Source organism: Candoia aspera, chromosome 3, assembly GCF_035149785.1.
Source record: "Candoia aspera isolate rCanAsp1 chromosome 3, rCanAsp1.hap2, whole genome shotgun sequence".
NCBI classification, from domain to species: domain Eukaryota; kingdom Metazoa; phylum Chordata; class Lepidosauria; order Squamata; family Boidae; genus Candoia; species Candoia aspera.
In genome coordinates this window covers 9,497,180-9,514,899 of record NC_086155.1, presented here as the reverse complement: position 1 = coordinate 9,514,899, position 17,720 = coordinate 9,497,180, and the positions used below count along the sequence as shown (strand labels likewise).

The window sequence follows — 17,720 nt, the reverse complement described above, 5'->3', positions numbered from 1 at the left end:
GTTTACCTTAGCTGTACAGCCCATCTCTCACACATTTATCAATACACTAAATAGACACTACCTAGCACTTTCTGCTATTCAATTAGGCAAAAGAGCTGCACTGCTTTCTGAAATCTCCATCATGCTCCTATCCTCACCCTCATCTGGACTTCCTAATACGGTAGAAGCACTTCACATTATAAAACTCAATAGTAATTAATGTCTTCACTGAAATATTCCTCAGTGAGGAAGCCTATATGAAATATTTCAGTTAAGAATTTAGGCTTGCTAAACTGCCATAATAGTGATGGGGCACCTTCCATCACTGAAGATTCTCGTAAAGGTCTAACTTGCAATACCCTCTTCATGTTGAAACATCCATTAATCTTTTTTCAGTTTTTCTTAAATGATAGTTCTTTTCAGGTGCCAAAAGCACAAAAGTATATTCCTCTGTATCATTCCCAAAATAACCCTCAATCTGACATCTTCACAATTCCTAGTTCGTTCAACTATAGGTAGTCCTCATTTAGTGACCACAATTGGAACCAGCAACTCAGTCATTAAGCAAAGCAGTCTCTAAGTGAAACCTCAACTGTGCTTATGATCTTATTTCAGCTTTCCTTTTGCTTTACAGACCTGCAAAGGTTGTAAATGTGAGGATTGGTCGTAAAGTTACTTGTTCATCACCATAACTTCGAACAATCACTAAATGAGGACTACCTGTATAGCCTCTTAAGACAGAATCTAGGGCCTTGTGCAAGCAAATCGGGTGCTCTAACATTAAACTCTGGACCCTCGCCAAATTTGGGGAGGATCTTGTTCAGAGTTGGGGGTTATCCTGATCGTGGAAGTTAAAAAGCACTGGTACTTTAATATTATCTGACTTTTAGCCCTGATATTGCAATTTTCTACTAGTTTTATTCTTTTTGCATTATTCTCTTACAAATTTAAACTTCATATTTAAAAGACAGTTACATGTCACATTGGGCATTTTCACAAAAAGTGTTGATTATATATAGTATTTAAACAACAAAACTGACTGCCTAACACGTGCAAAGTGAGTAGACAAGAATATTTCTGCTATAAAATTATGTCTTTTGCATACAGTACAAGAGATGCAACGTAAGAGATACAAAGCCTAATTCTCTGCATGTTTACTGAAGCAGTCCATTTCAGTGAGTACAATGGAGCTTCCTCTACAGTAATGGCCTTAATTTTCCTCTTAAGGTATTTTTGGTTTTTTGTCCGGGCCACAAGTCCAAATGTTCTAGAGAGCAAGCCACCCATTGGGTCATATTTAAAGCACATTTTTGAAAACTAGCAACTTTTTACATGAAAAAAAAACACTTCGTTTTACAAAAAGGGCACTAGTGGTCTTGTGTAACTGTCGTTTTTATGATTAGTTTCTTCAAGAACACCAAATTCACTGGAGCATCACTTTGTGTTTCAATAGGCAACATGCAGTGCAGGAAGATTTTAACAATGGAAATAGCCAAAGCTTTCTGAATGTCTACAAAAGCTAGCTAGGTAACCTGTTACAATCTGCAGGGTATCCAGAGATTATCAGATACTGCATACAAAATACTGTTTTAAAAGACTATAGCATAAGCAATGTAAAAGCCCTTCTAGTCTTTCTTATATGATATGCCTATCAATCTAAGCATTTTGCAGAGTATAGTTCAAGCAAATACTAGTTTTGCTACTCAAAGGTACTTGAAAGAAGTACATAAAATATATGCCCCCCACTGATTTCATTAACTATTGATAATAAAGTTTTAATTAGATGTGTTTTGCGCCATACTACTTCACCTTGCAAAGAGGCTGTGGAAAAACCTAACATCCTACTTTCAGCTACTCCACAGACACCCAAACTGAGATAAAATTAGCAGGTGTAAGGCTCTGAGAGAGCATTCAGATCCTCGCCATCATCTTTCTGAAGTACAAAAGAGCGTCAGCCAGATACTTCTCAAAATGTGAGAAAGTTGCCAGTAAGAACATGTACCTGGAAAATTACGTTTACTATTAATTAGAAGATCTCTGTTAACAGTCACTAAATCTGCAGTTTCAATATATCACCTTTGAGATCACATGGAATCAATGAAACTAATGCAACCCAATTAGGTTTGGACTCAGAAACTCCTACCTATGTTTATCTTGGTCTTCAAACATGATCTTAGTGACTGCATGTGCTACAGCATTACACAAAATGAGGTGAGGTGAGGACAGAATGTAATTGGAATGTTACTGTAGACATGTCATATAGTCCCTGATAATTTTCAACTGACAGAAATCTTTCAAGAGTAGCAAATTGTACTTGCTCTTCGCTGCTTCTGTGGAAACAGCATCAAGCTAAAACAGAGAAGTATGAGGACCTAGACACATCCTAGGACACCTCATCTTCCCTGAATGTATCAGCATAACACTTCGTTTTACTATAGATTTGCTGCTTTGATCACTCATGGAAAAATCTATCATGCCATGCATTGGCTTAAAAGATTTAAGCCAATGTGCACCTGAAACCCTTAAACTCTGAGGATGACACACGCCACTCTGAAAAAAACATCAGTACGATTTACAGCTGTGAGGCTCATAGACACTCGCTTAGAATCCGAATAACCTCAGCTTTCACTTCTTAACCAAGTTGTGTTTCTAGCCCTCGTGCATGCTTACACAGATGAATTTAAAGAGAAAACTAATAGACTAAAGATACTGGAGAAAAACTCAGAATCTAGCCTCTACCTTCAAAAATATCTAAGAACAATGTCCAATTAAAAATGCTGTGAAATAAATACAAGATCTCTGATTGGTTCCTGTGCTACTACCTATTTCACACCAGTTACAATCGACTGCAGAACAAAGTATAGCCCAAATTCAAAGGCACCTCGTAGCATAAGCTGTCCAACCCTTCTCACAGCGGAATCCCAAACATTTACTTCTGTTTAAGCAAGAGATTTCAATGCTACACAAAATGGGGGTAAAAGAGGAATTTCTCTCCAGTCTTTCCTTACCTGGCGGCAACTGAAAGTTCTGAATATTTGTTGGATTCTGAGAAGGCTGAGGCAGACGAGGTGCTAAAACAGTGGGAGTCAATGTTGCTCTGATTCCACTTGTGGTTGCTGTTGCAGTCCTGGGCAGGCTCTGTGCCACTGTATTGGCAGCACCCTTAGCCAGACCTGTGGGAGTACCTGGAGGTGCAGGAGGTACTCCACCGGGATTAGGAGCCACGTTGGGCAGGCCAGCTTGCATAGTTTGCCCAATGATCATATTACCCCCTGTAGTACTAGGCTGGCCAGCTGCAGCCAGAGTTTGCTGTTGGGTTACTGCTTGCACAATAGTTTTAGGAGACTCTGATTTGATGACCTGGGTGGTGGGTGCAGCTGATACCCCAGAGCCTGGCTGGCTGTTCACAAGAGAGGACTGGAGGGACACCCCTGACCCAACAGTGGCAGCAGCAACGGCCGCAGTCGGAAAGCCTCCCACATTGATGGTTGAATTGATCACAGTATTGCTCCCATTTTGGGTGGCGGCAGCCAATGAGGGTCCTGCTGTGTGAATGGGCGGCCTTACCAATGCTACTGTTGGCCCCCCAGTCCCAATATTCGGGGGCTGTTGTGAAGAGATCACTGTAGGTGAGGGTGAAGAGGCAGAGGACACTCCAGTGCCAAGGAAAGAAGTCTGGATGACAGTATTTGAAGCAGATGGCAAGACAGCATTAACGGTGTTGACTTTTCCAATATTTCCAGGTCCATTGTTAACGAGAGGGGCAACAGCAGGGACAACGGTGGGATTTGCTGTTACAGGAGTGGCCGAGAAAGAAGCATGGGAATTCATCACCACATTACTTCCATTCAAAGTCTGCACTGCAGTGGTCCCAATTTTGCCGTTCCTGGTAGATAAAGCTGTTGCCATGGTACTGATTACCACTGATTTGCCCTGATTGAGGGTCCCTGGGGTGATAGCAGCTTCAGAGCCACCTTGGACAGTTGTAGTGGTGCTGCTGCTAGTTGTAGTGGTCCCATCCAACGTAGAACCCTGGGACCTAGCATTATGATTGATAACACTCCCTTGCACTCCACCTGTTCCTGCAAATAAAACAAAGTTTAATTACAAGACTATAAAAGGTGAGAAAAGAAAAACAAAGGATTCTAAGGTTAGGTAAGTCCGGAACAAACTATATTCCCCCTATGTCAAGCCATCCCCAGTATAAAAATAACTTCTGAAAAAGGGAGAAAATCTTACTACAGGAGTTAAGAGTTTGCCACTGTTCCCCCTCTCTACTGATGGTTATAATTCTCTTCCATTAACAGCCAAGTAGTCCCACAAATAAATAAAAATCGCATAGACACGCAGCAAAAAATAAACTTTTCAGGAATATTTTCCCCTCTTTGGATGTTTCTAACACCACATTAAATGACATCTTACTGCAAGACCACTCTTGCAACTGTGTCAGGATGGGAAAAAAACGGGGGGAGGGGAGGCAAACAGGGAAAAGTAAAAGTAGGAAAGCACCAAGGTCTCTAACCCTTCCATTTCATCTCCTTATCTTTCGTACAAAAAATTAAAAGCTTTTATGTTTCTTGACTAATGAAACAACATGAAAAAGTGGGGCTGAAGTAGTAGACAAGTGACGTAAGTGAAAAGATTGCATGGTAGTTAGGGGACTTCATCCTCCCTCTTAAAACACACACACATTAAATCCTGCTGTTTGATTGCTGTGCTTTCAAAGGAAAACAAATACAAGTAAAAAGGAGGGGTTTTTTTTCTTGTTGCCCCCAGAAAGCAAATATCCCTACCAAAGTCTGCCAGTGTCACTTAAATCAGCCATGACTCCGCAGGCTCTGCATTTAGTAAACACAAATAGAAGGACTGAAGTCAGAAACATGGGGTCACAAAAATCAGGACTAAGAGAAGGTTATTTCTCTGAAACCCCACCCCCTTTCATTAACCTGGTGTCATGACAAGCAACAGTGTCCTTGTAATATTCCAGCAACTCGAAAGCAAGGGGGAAAATTATATACAGAGGATGGAATTGTGCTGGGGTAAAAGGACCAGAATTGCCTTTCTTTTCTTAAAATGCCCTCTCTGCTTGCACAGAAAGGCAGGACCCTGCGTTGGCATACTCCTTCAGAGTCCACGGTCTTGTTAGAAGGGGGAAAACATTTACAGATGGACTGTCATTCTTCCAGTCCCACAGGGCAATAGACGTTGTGCTGTGACTCTCTACATACCCCAGCCTGGCATATTATTCCAAGAGAAAGAGGAAAAGCAAAAGGTTCGGGGCATAACCCCTACAACAACAGAGGAGCAGCAGCTAAGCAGCCCCGTATTTGCAAAGAGATATATTTAAAAGGGGTTCCTGACCCTCAGGTCCCCCATCACTTCCTCTTCCCAGGGGAAGCTGCTGCTGTGATTAATAACATTCCTCCCCCCATGCACTTCAGGCAGGGAGGGCAAAGAATTCAAGACAGCTACGGAATAGAGAAATGGATAAGGAGGGCAGGGGCACCATTTCTGATTCCGACTCCAGGAACGCGGGAGAAGGTGGTACAGAAGTCCAAAGGTAAGCGTCTCTTCCTTCCTCATCCTCAGGAGCCCCCCCAAACGCTCCAGCTCTCGGAAGGCAGGCAGATGACAGAATTAAGAGCAAATACCGAGGTGAGGAGGGGAACCCTAGCAAGGGAGCGCATTCCCCTTCCCTAAAGACATACACACACTCCCTGACCACAACACTCCCCCCCCATCTGCCCCTGCTCTAGGTGCAGCAGAGGCAGGAGGGAAACCGTCCTGGCCAAAAATAGGGTGTTGGGGGGGAGGAATAGGGTTGGCATTTGAGGAAGGCCTCTCTCACCGTCTCCCCCTCCCCAACTCCATGCCACCCCCTGGCAGCCTCCAGTTGCTGCCCCCACCAGGGGAAGGGGACGGGGGGGCAGGGGAGAAAGAAAGGGAGAGACCCCCGAGAAGGGAGACCCCGTTCCTGAGGAAGGACAAGATGAAGAAGAGGAGGCAGCCCCCCCCGCCCCGGCTTGCCTCGCCAGGTTACCTGGCTTGGTGATCTCCGGGCCACTGAGTCCCATCTTGGCGGCGGCGGCGGCGGTGGCGGTGGTGCTGCTGGTGCTGCTGCTGCCGGTGGTGCGGCTGCCGGGGCTCTCTGTTTGGACATTAGCATTGCCTCCTACTCCTCCTCCTCCTCCTCCTCCTGGGCTAGGGCTAGGGCTGTTGCTGCTGCTGCTGCCGCTGCTCACAACATGGTTCCCCAGCAGCCCCCCGGCGACCCTGAGGGGCTCCTGCGCCTTGTGGTGCGGGTGGTGGTGGCCCGAGGCCGCCAGCTGAGACTCCAGGGAGCCTACCAGGTCGCTCACCACCTTCTCATCCACCTCAGCGTTTAGGAAAACCTCATCCAGCAAATCCGAGCCCGCCGCCATCTTTTTTCGGAGGGTTCCTGGCGAGCGGCTCCCTCCCGCCCGCCGGCCCCCCCCCTTCACTCCTCCCTCTGCCCTCCTCCTCCTCCGCCCTCCTCCTGCTCTCCCCCCCTCACTCACTCATTTTACACATACGCTGCGCTCCCCTCCCGCCTCGGCCTCCGCCACCGAGCATGCGCGCCGAGAACTCCGCGCGAGCGGGGCGGGGAGGGGGGCCGCCGAGGCGTCACCTCAGCGGCCGGAGAGGGATTCCGTCGGCTCCTGATTGGCCGGCAGCCGGCTATAAATATTGAGGCAAATGGCTGCGAGCGCTCAGAGAGGGAACGGGCGGCGAGGGCCCGGCTGCGGCCTAGCGAGAGGGGCCGGCCGCCGAAAGTCGGGCCGGCCGCACGCGCGGGGTGCCGGCCGAGGGGTCGATGAGGGGACGCGGAGGCGGTGCCATGGGTCGCGGCCGCCGCCGCCTCGGGGCCGGCCGCGGCGGTCGCTGTCGTCCTTTGTCTGGCGAAGCCCAAAATGGCTGCATGCTCCGCGGCGGCGGCTGGGGCGCCTCTTGCCAGCGCGCGGGTCTCCCTGGCCGGCTCGAGCCTAAAGGGCGCCCCGCACCTGTGCCAGCCGCCGAAAACGACCCGCCCGCGGGACGAGGAGGGCTGGCGCAGGGTGCGGGGCGCGGCGGCCTGGCGCGCGGACAGGCCGGCCACCCCCGTCCCGCCGTCGCGGGGGCTCGACCTGGCGGGCGTTCCCCGACGCCCGTCCGTGGCCAGGCGGGCCTCGCCGGAAGAGACCTGCGCCCTCCTCGCTGACCGCCCCGGGGCGCGGGCCGGGAAAGAAGTCAGGGTTTCGCCGCGCCCTTGAGCCCGGCCTGAGCGCGCCTCCGCGTTGGCTTGGCGGAGCGGGGCTTTTCCTCCGCCTCGCCGCCGCAGTTGTGCCAAAGTTTGGGTGGCCGGTTCTGCCGGACGGGGCCCCGCGCACCCCCGTGGTCCCCTTGCCCCCCACCTCTCTTTCATCTTGGCTCTGCCCCGTCCCCCCCAGTAACCCTGCTCTGTTCTCCACAAAAGAAAAGCGGCTCCCGTTTCGACGGAGCTGCTGGTGTCAAAACAGCGTCCTCTCCCGCCTTTCATTTTCAAGCGCTCAGCTACTTCCTTCTTTTCCGTCAAGCATCGCTTACGCGGCCAACCGCCTTTTTTATTTATGGCATATACATACTTGCACACTTTAGGGACTAGTTGCGAGCAGCTGAAAATGCGTGTCGCAGCCATGTCTTCCTACCTTCTCTTTCACAGGGAGTCAAAAATAGATTCCGTTGTGCAGAGATAAGGTACAGCTGTTTATAGGTCTTATTTTAGGGAGAGGAAGGGTAGATGTCTTGAGAAGTGTCCGCCAAAAGGAGGGGAGGGAGCATCTTTTTTTTTTCTGCATGTAATTATTTTCTCTCTGAAATTGTTTATTTTGGCATTTTGTTTTCCTCAGCTTCTGGCATACACCCTTTTCTGCTAATGCCAACCTGATTTTTCAGCATTTTATCAAACAACTCTGCAAAAATATTTTCAGGGATCCCTTTGCATGAACAAAACCTTCTCTAATAACATCCTTTAAAAAAATGTTAGGTTATCTTCTAAAATTGTCTATTCTGGTCCCCACTGTCTCCTCCCTTCTCCAGACAAGCAGGAATGCAAAATCAATATTTCACAATGTCAGATCAATTGAATAATAGATCATTCAGGAGACTCTTTGTATTCCTTCCCCTTCTTTTCCCTTTTATAAGAATGAAATTGAAAAACATTTCAGTTGTTATAATCACTATCTCCCTTGCAGAGATACCTTATGTTTCTTTTGCCCTTTATTAATTATTTCTATCTTGTAACCCACCTCATCCTGAGGGCTCAGATTGGGTGGCAATACTTTATAATTTATGCCCCTAGTGAGGCTTTTAAAATGGTGCAAATTAGAAGAGAAGAAAACGTCTATTTAAATTGATAGTTTACTTTAAAAATCAGTGCAGAGTGGATTTTTTAAAAAAAATTATGGAATGTTAAGCTCTTGAAGAATTGAAATCAGTCCCATTGCTAAGACAAAGAGAGGGAGTTTTCTTGTTTTATTTTAAAAAGTAGTAATAGGACCGAGGCTTACTGTGGCACTGCACAGCAGGGATTGTAAAGGTCTAGTTAGGCAACTGGAGAGGTCTGTAATCCTTGCAGGAGGCATATTGATCGGTTTCTGATTAAAAATTGGCTAAGGATAATGAACACATATACAAAGGAGCCACTAACTCTTGTGCTGTTGCCTTTTGTCCTTTTTGCAGACATTGAGAGCTAGCATGGTATAGCATTTAAGGCACTGGGGGACTAGGAATGGGGAGATCGAGCTAGCTGACCCTCAGCCACAGAACCTTCCTGGGTGATCTGGACCTAGTTTTGCTCTCGGCTCACTTGCTTATGAGGGGAAAATAGGAGAGGGAGTATAGGTATGCTCCGTTCTGCTTTTGAATAAAAAGGTGAGATATAAGTCCAATAAATAAATATTAGAATTTAGATTTTACGAACTTGATTCCATAAACAGACAGTTGCTCTATAATGTAGTGACTGTTGCTTGCAATTTATTGGGTTGAAATCCTGGAGGAGAGGTAGGATATAAAACTAAGGAAGAGATGCCATTGAAAAGGAAAAAAACCATGAAAACAGCTATTAAGAATATCCTGAAAAGTCACAGTAAAAAAAAAATAGAATGCCTAAGTATCATAAAAGGGAAATACACCTATTTATGTATTTATTCATTCATTCAGTGTCTAACGCCACCTGCTTGCTAACTACTCTGGGTGACTTACCAAGGATTAAAAATAGTTAGATAAAAACAATAAATAGAAAATGGCCATGCTGCGGGTGGGGGGGCTCAGGGGAACAAATATAATTGCTTCAGTTTCAACAGATTCATACATCATCCTGGCCCGCTGCCTGTGGGAAGAACCAGGGTTTCAGTGCATTTCTGTAGAAAAAGAAGAGACTGCATGAACTTCTGGGAGGAAGTGGTATTCTAGGCAGCAGGAACAGCAACAGAGAAAACATGTCCCCCAGGTACCATGAGATGACATTGTTGAATACATGGGACCTAAAGTACACCAACCCTGTCAGATCTTATGGGACAGCACAAACCGTCCTTGAAAAAGGCAGTCCTGCGAATGTCCTGTGCTTTACAGATATTCACCAGCACCTTGAATTGGACTGTGAGGCCCGCTGGTAACCAGTGCAACGCAGGTAGCAGAAGAGTTAATGGGCGTACCAAGGCGTACCGATAAGTGCACACATTGCTGCATTCTGGACTTGCTACAGCTTCTGAGTATTCTTCAAGGGCAGCCTCATGTAGAGCACATTACAGTAATCCACAAATGAGTGACCAAGGTATGAATGGCCATGAGAAGGGCCTCCTGATCCAGGAAATGGCAAAATTGACCTACATGATGAATCTGTGCAAAGGCTTTTCTGGCCATGGCTTCAACTTGTTCCTTAAGCAGAAGCTGCAAGTCCAGGAAAACCCTCAAGCTGAGTAAAGCTTGACTCCTGCTGAGTTGATAAGTTGTGTCAATGTAATTTCTTGGGAACATGAAGCAGGGGAGAGTGCCACTGATATCTTTCAAGATTCGTTTTGACTTCCTGTTCTAGCCAACACCAAGATTTGCAGGTGGTCTCCCATACAAATAGTACTAGTTCGAGATGGGTTAGGTCCTTCCACCTGCCCAGGCCCTAGTCAATCAGGGAACAGATATTAACTCTTCCCAGCAAAGGATAATTAAAATAAAACTTACCAAATCTGCTTCAATAGCTAGAGAGAGAGAAGAATTACCAGTTCCACAGTTTTGACCACCAACATACGAAGTAATGCCCACATGGTATATAATCCAACTTGGATGTCAAAGCTGAAAATAAAATATATTGCACACCTACTTCCAATCTTAAATATCAAGTTTTTAATAGGGAATGTTTCATAGCCTCCTTCAGAGTGGATACCCACAGAAAAGAAAGGAAAGATGTTGCGGTCACAGAAATCATTGTCCACCTTGCAATCTAGTCTACATTTGCCCTCTTACCACTTGGATAATTAGACATTTTGCTAAGTAACTACCGGGGTTTTATATTAGTAGAGACCATTGAGTAAATTCAAATGAATTAAAATAGCTGTGATAGAGATAATACAAATAAATAGGCAGTATGTAATTTACCAAAGTCCAGGTTGACAGGGAACAAGTTACAAGTTACCAGTCATTCCTTCCTAATACGTTGTACATCAACTTCCTTATTTAAGCTTGCTTTTACCTTTGTCCTATCTGCTTTTGCTACAAAACTACTACTAAGCTTCCAAACTAAAAAAAATCTGCTTCTTCTGACACTTGCAATGTAAGTGGAATAATTAGTGCTAACATTTTAATCAGTCCTCAGTACAGAAAAAAAAAATGTTTACATGATACATAATACTTCATAAACAGACTAACTGTAGCTTAGACAGCAGCAATGATATGATAATAGGCACACTTACAATTGCTGCTCAAAGTCCAATCCACTGTCAAGACAAAGTAGTTCAGATATAAGCAGAAGATGGACCACGGTCTGCATGTGCTCCCCTGTCCATTTCTGATATCACGGAGAAGCAATAGCTTGAGGGCTGTGCAGGCATTTGGAATAGGAAGAGCTTGTTCTGGCATTCTCTCCATATGGCTGCTAGGGAAGAGCTTGGTTATCACAACGCGGCATCACAGCTATGTAGCCATAGCTAGTCACAAAATATCCATTTGCTAGAAGGCAAAGAGGTCAGGTTGCTTCCTGTCACTGGTTTTCTGTAACCACAACATCTGTATTTTGTCTTTTCTCTGGGTAAGTATGCACATTCCCCATCAACACTGGGTTGTAGCTGTCCACCATTTTTATTTTCTAGGTGTGCCTCTGGAGTTTGAGGCTGGAAGCCTTCAAGAAAATTAATTAATGCTTGGTTGGTGCTTTGCCTCATGTCAGCTTCTATTTAGTGCAAAGAATCTAGAACTCATTGGAAAAAAATCGGGCAAAGCAGATGCTTGCCACTCATTGGGAGAGTTGCAGTGAATGATGGGTTATTTGGTTTGCTCCAGGAAAGCTCTTCCTGAATATGTATTTTTGCTTTGTACTTTAAAAAAAAATTGTCCTATCTATCTTCCATATAACTGAATTCAATCTATCTCAGGCTTACCCCAAGTCTAAACATAAATAGATGATTTTACTTATTTTCACCTCACAATTTAAAAGCTCATTCACAATGAGACAGCCACATAAGAAGTTATTCCTAGAATTTTGATTAGTATACGTATTTACAAATATATGTGTATTATACTTAAATAGGGAGCATATTTGGACAACAGGCAAAAAATCTAGGTTTGCTACAGTGCAATGCCTTAAATATTGTTTAGAATAAAAATAAGTGAAATATTTGTCCTACCTAAATACCCTTCAAGATTAGGAAGCACGTTCCCTAAATTCTTTATTTCTTATTTCATTTTAGCCATTTGGACCTGTCAAAATTAAAATGTCTCTAATACATATGATCACTGTCTTCTTTTAAAATGAATCAAAGCACTTATAGATTTAAAGTGATCATGTAGTAACATGAAGTAATTTTTGTTGAGTTGTTGGAGTTACGGACAACATGGCCTCTGGCATGTCCTTATGTTATGCTGAGCATACAGAGCTACAGGAACATAGCTTATTCCCAGAGCATCCTGGTAAGAGGGTATGATCTGGAGTACACAGGAAAATGTAGATAGGCCAGTATCACACCAAATCTAAGAATGGTGATATTGCCAGGAGGAAGAAGTGATAATGCAAACTCCTGTGAAGACTCTAACATCGTTCAGCCTTACAGAGAGAAGCCATGTCAAGAGAGGTAAATCCCTTATTCTTAGCACAATGAGCATTGACAGCTGAGCCATACATGAAGGTCTACACTGTATGCAAGATGAGGAGACAGAATTCTACACTGTGCATTTTAAACTTCTGGTAGAGGGTTAAAAAAAAGTTCACTTGAAATAATATAGTTCAGAATTCTGCTACCTCATTCTGCAGATTAAATCTAGGTGCAAGCTATCAAGAAGATGAAAAAAGGAACTCCGAAACTAGAATTGGCCGGTGCTATGCCCAAATGAACAAACTACACCGGTTTAGCACGATGGACTAGTTAACACAACATACTAAGATAATGGTTAGGTTCATCTAACACAGTGAGCCATAAACTAGCGAATCCTATTTGAGCATGTTGTGTGAACCTAGCCAGAATTAAGCATGTTTAATCTTATTAAAATGAATAGTTTTACTATAGATAGGCTGACCATATTTCCTTGAGACAAAAACAGGACATTGGGATGGCAAAACAGGACAGGGTTAAAAACAGGACATTGGGATGGCAAAACAGGACGGGGTTAAAAACAGGACATTGGGATAGCAAAACAGGGCAGGGCTGGGTGATGGGCTGGATCCGCAGGCAGGAACTTCTCCGGTTTTCTCAGGCTGGGAATCTTCGGATTCCTTTGTTTGCGAGAGGCAAGGCTGGGCTGGAGAGTCTAGTGAACGGTTGTCCCTGACAAGCCGTTCCTCCTCTGGCTGTGCTTTTACGTTCTTTTCTTCCCGCCCTTTCAAGGCAGGAGCCAATCGGCTCACCCTTTGATCACTGCCTATCAGCCAATCCTGTTCTTTTCTTTTTAGGTTTCCCGCCGGGTTGAGCTCTGCGGCTTTTTCCCCGCCGTCTCTGCTGAGCTCCCCCTCCTTCCACTCAAAGTCAGACTGCCTTCTGACAAGTTCGCAGGAACTTTCAAAATGTTAAGTAAGGTTTTTAAGAAAACGGGACAAAATGGACCTTTATATTAAAATGACGGGATGGTCTGGAAATGTTAAAAAAACGGGACTCCCCTGTTCAAAACGGAACGTATGGTCAGCCTAACTATAGAGTTTACTAAAATGAACTGTGTGTTTACTTCTGGTGGATTGTGTCATTTTCTTATTTGTTTTTATGTCTTCTCTCATAAATGCAGTTTGTGTAAGTACAGTACAGTAGTGTAATATGCTCATACCTTTATAATAGTGAACAGTATATTTTAGGGGCTTGCAGACAGACACATTTTGCAACTTGCTAGGTGTGCCGTTGTTACTATTTTACTAATTTTATTATTTAGAAAAATACAAAATCTTCACAAGGAAAAAATTATCATGTAAGTGGTGACCTAAAGGATAGTTTAGTTTTGGAAACTTCCCCATGCAAATCTCTGGATTGATAGGTAAGTCTTCAATTGTTATCTAAAAGAAGACTGTAAGATGGGAAGCCAAGTTTCCTCTGGCAGAAAGTTTTGTAACTAGGATTCTGCCATGAGGGCCTTACTCCTGGTCACCACAGTACAGGCCAAACCAACTTGTGGGACCATAAAGAGGTCCTCTTCCGTTGGTCTTTGTGGGTGGCATTGAGAGAAGTAATCTTATAAGTACCTGGACCCCATTCGCTTTAAGGCTGCTTGTCAATGTCAGCATCTTAACTTGGGCTCATTAGTTAAGATGTATTGTACTTACAGTTCTGAAAGTCCTGTACTGCAGCACTTTCTGAACTGGTTCTGGATGGTCCTATTTAAGATCCTACTCAACATTCCAACAGGCATGTTCTGCACTGTTTTTGGAGCTTCTGGACCATTTTTTAAAGTAGTTCCATATAAAGTATATTGCAGTAATTCCAATTGTGAAGTCATTAGGGTATGGATCACTGAGGCCAGGCTATTCTAGTCCAAGGTATCTGGTTCTCACCTGCCCAAAATTAAGTTGAAGCTTTCTTCAGTACACCTGGTGCTCCTTCAGGGGAAATGCTACCTCATCTACAATACGCAACCCTCCTAATTCCCAGGCCTGAGAACTACCTATCCACGGTACCTCTGTCTTAAATGGATTCAGCTTCAGGTTTTTTTGGCATTCATCACAGCCTCAAAGCATTTTTTAAGCATTACTTATTTAGTTATTCAATTTTTATGCCGACCAACTCCCAACAACCCTGGGTGGCTCACAATACACCAAAATAATATCGAAACAATTTAACAGGGACTAACAAACCACAGACTTGGACCAAGAAGAAGAAAGAGCAAAATGGCAAACTCCAAAACATCCTACCAGCAACTGACATCTGACCAGAGGAGCACCAGCCACCCTAACACAAGGCCTGGGAGAACAGCCAGGTCTTTAAGGTTTTCTGGATTGGCATCAGTGTAGGAGCCATCCGGATCTCAGGGAGAACCTCATTCCAGAGGGCAGGGGCTGTCACAGGGAAAGATCTTTTATCATCTTGGGTGATAACCCAAGTGTATCCATTCCTAGAGAAATGAGTCCTGGCTTTGATTGTTATTGCAGCTCCAGTGGCAAATTGTTCTGCGGTACAGGCCCTGCCAAAGATAGATAGATAGATAGATAGATAGATAGATAGATAGATAGATAGATAGATAGATAGATAGATAGATAGATAGATGTTAGAGGTATCCATGGCCTCCTCTCCTCTTTGTGGAATGGCCCTTAAAGACAGCTGTCAGCCTTCCCAGGTGGACCAGATAGGAAACACAACCAGATGAGCTAATTCTACTTTATTGTAAGGCTACATTAACAGAATCTGAAAGGACAATTCTCCCCCATCCCCTTTACAGTCCAAGAAATTAGGGAGGGTCCCTTCTGAGCCTCTTGCCCATCCCACTATCCAGCTGCGGGCTATGCTGTCTGTTATCTGACCATTCCCTAGGCAGCATCTCTGAGCCCAGTCTCCCAAGGTCATTCCCACATACCATTACACAGTCTGGAAACTGCAAGAAGACCAAATGGGATAACAGAACTGGTGAGTAATGTTTTTATGAAGTGCCACATCAATCCCATGTTGAAACAGCTGCAGATGACTAGTTGCTACAAGGGCCCAAACCAAGATGCTCACTGAGGCACAGTATGTTAAAACCTTACACAGTATGGCTTATGCTGAGAGTTGCAGGATTTCCTAAGCCATCCAATTGATCCATGCTGTTAGATTTTCAACCCTTTTTGTATCCTGCCATGGATACATCTAAAATCAAGAATTATTTCTGCTTTTTGGGGCAGGCCAGAATTGTAGAACAGCTGGCTATTGGAACTGAAGTTGCCCCCCTCCAAAACTTTTTTTTACAACTTAGGATGAGGCCAAAAACACACCTAGACCTTTTCATTTAGAGGTTGTTTTTTCTTTTTTGCTGCTGCGTTTCAATGATTTTGATTGTTACTCTGTTTGAAATGTCTTTTTTAAATTGAATTTTAGATGCTGTAGGCTGTTTAGAGCTAAACAATAAAAGGAGGCAACATAGATATTTTGAATTAATTTTAGGAAATATCTATTCTCCAAGAATTCTGGAATCATAACAGTATTCTTGTTTGTCAAATGACAAACTGTTAGTTAATATATACACATACCCCTGCAAGAAATATGTAGATACTAGTTATATATAAAACAAGGCAGTTATTCTCCAAGATGTCCAAATGGCTAACATCCTTCCACAGTACATTTCAAGATATTAGAAAAAATAAAGGGTGTAATCTTATGTAAGCATTGAATCCATACAGGGAGAGCAGATGCAAAAGTTGAAGAAAATCAGGAAAGAAGGAGTAAAGTACAGGTTTTTTATATGTAGGTATAAGGTACTTAATGACTGGGGGTAGAGGAATAAGAAACATTAAATGTTTGATAAATCAGTTTATAGCAGTGTTTCTCAACCTTGGCAACTTGAAGATTTGTGAATTTCACCTCCCAGAATTCTCCAACCAGCCATGCTGGCTGGAGAATTCTGGGAGTTGAAGTCCACACATTTTCAAGTTGTCAAGGTTGAGAAACACTGGTTTATAGGTTCATCCTCACACAGTCCTAACTGCAGCACAAACAAGCATCATTTTAGCTCCTGTTCATTACTGAGGTATGTCTGCTTCCCTCCGGCCACTGGGAACTACCTTCCATGGACATTCTGTCTTAGGCTGCCAAAGAGACTGGATAATTGGCTTATGCAGATGCATTTGACTGCATCTTGGCAATCAGTTTGCATTTATGACTATCGCAGCATCCAATGGTCACGCAATCACCATTTTTGACCTTCATGGCTGGCTTCTGGCAAGCAAATTCAATGGGGAAACATGCAATTCGCTTAACAACCATGTGGTTCACTTAATGCTGGCAGTGATTCGCTTAACAACTGCCACAAAAAAGATTGTAAAATAGGTCAGAATCACTTAATGACCACTTCACTTATGAACTGAAATTCCAATCCCAATTGTGGTCGTTAAATGAGGATTACCTGTACTAAGTTTACAGATGAAAGCAATAAAAATATTCTGCAATGTTTTGAACTAATTTTTAAATTCCATTGTATTGAAGTATTTTGTTTACCATACATTTATTTATTTATTTATCTATCTATAAAATTTGAACAACTGCCCATCTCACAGAAAAGTGACTCTGGATGGCGTATAACACTTAATTAAAAAAACCAATAAATATATAAAAGCATTCATTTTTAGAAACTATAAAAAAAGCACAAGAACAAGAGAGGATGGTGTTAGCCGCAGTAAGGGTGCCATTGCAAGATCTCCTCGGTCCCCTGGGACCCTCAGGCCTGAAGGCATAGCCAGGTTTTGAGGGACCTGCGGAGTGTTAAGAAGGATGGAGCTAACCCCATTTCCAGGGGAGAAGATTCCATAAGGTGGGCCCTATGGCAGAGAAGGACTGCCTTCTGGGACCAGCCAAGCATAAGTCCCTAGCAGATGGTATAGTACCTGCAGCATGTCTTCTCTGCCAGATCTGGTGGCATGGGCAGGTATAACGGGGGAGAGGCGGTCCCCCAGATAGGCTGGCCCCATGCCATGGAGGGCTTTAAAGGTTGAAACCAGCACCTTGAATTGGACCTGGAAGCAACCTGGCAACCAATGCAGCTTGCGGAACAGAGGTCTAACATGTGCAATTCTAGGGGCACACATAACTGCCCGTGCCACTGCATTTTGCACCAGCTGAAGCTTCCAGATACACTTCAAGGGCAGCTACAGTATATGAAGAGCACATTACATGTAGTCCAATCTGGAGGTGACTAGGGCATGAGTGACTGTGAGCTGAGCCCCCCGATTCAAGAACGGGCTCAACTGGTGCACAACACAAAGTTGTGCAAAGGCCCTCCTAGCCACAACTGCTACCTGCTCTTCGAGCAGGAGTTGTGAGTCCAGGAGGATCCCCAAATTGCACACCAGGTCTGTCTGGGGCAGTGCCACCCCATCCAGCACCAAAGTTGGCATA

The 17,720-nt window shown here is 44.2% G+C and overlaps 1 protein-coding gene and 1 long non-coding RNA gene across 6 annotated transcripts in view; one reads left to right on the top strand and one right to left on the bottom strand.

Moving 5' to 3' along the window:
• TAF4 (TATA-box binding protein associated factor 4) overlaps window positions 1–6,424 on the bottom strand; it is a 92,454-nt gene extending 86,030 nt beyond the window's left edge. For all 4 annotated transcript variants that reach the window (XM_063296977.1, XM_063296978.1, XM_063296980.1 and 1 more), the window contains exons 1-2: window positions 6,020–6,424; window positions 2,988–4,061 (exon numbers count right to left, since the gene is read on the bottom strand). In XM_063296977.1, coding sequence (XP_063153047.1) covers window positions 2,988–4,061; window positions 6,020–6,401 — 1,456 coding nt within the window. In that variant the 5' untranslated portion in view covers window positions 6,402–6,424. The remainder of the gene's footprint in view (window positions 1–2,987; window positions 4,062–6,019) is intronic.
• A 4,365-nt stretch (window positions 6,425–10,789) lies between these two features.
• LOC134492844 (uncharacterized) lies at window positions 10,790–12,548 on the top strand. 2 transcript variants are annotated; one of them, XR_010067524.1, is made up of 3 exons: window positions 10,933–11,257; window positions 12,268–12,391; window positions 12,476–12,548. It is a non-coding gene; the product is annotated as an uncharacterized LOC134492844 (long non-coding RNA). The 2 variants fall into 2 exon arrangements; XR_010067525.1 differs by lacking the exon at window positions 12,476–12,548 and having other exon boundaries at window positions 10,790–11,257; window positions 12,268–12,393.
• The last annotated feature ends 5,172 nt before the right edge of the window (window positions 12,549–17,720 follow it).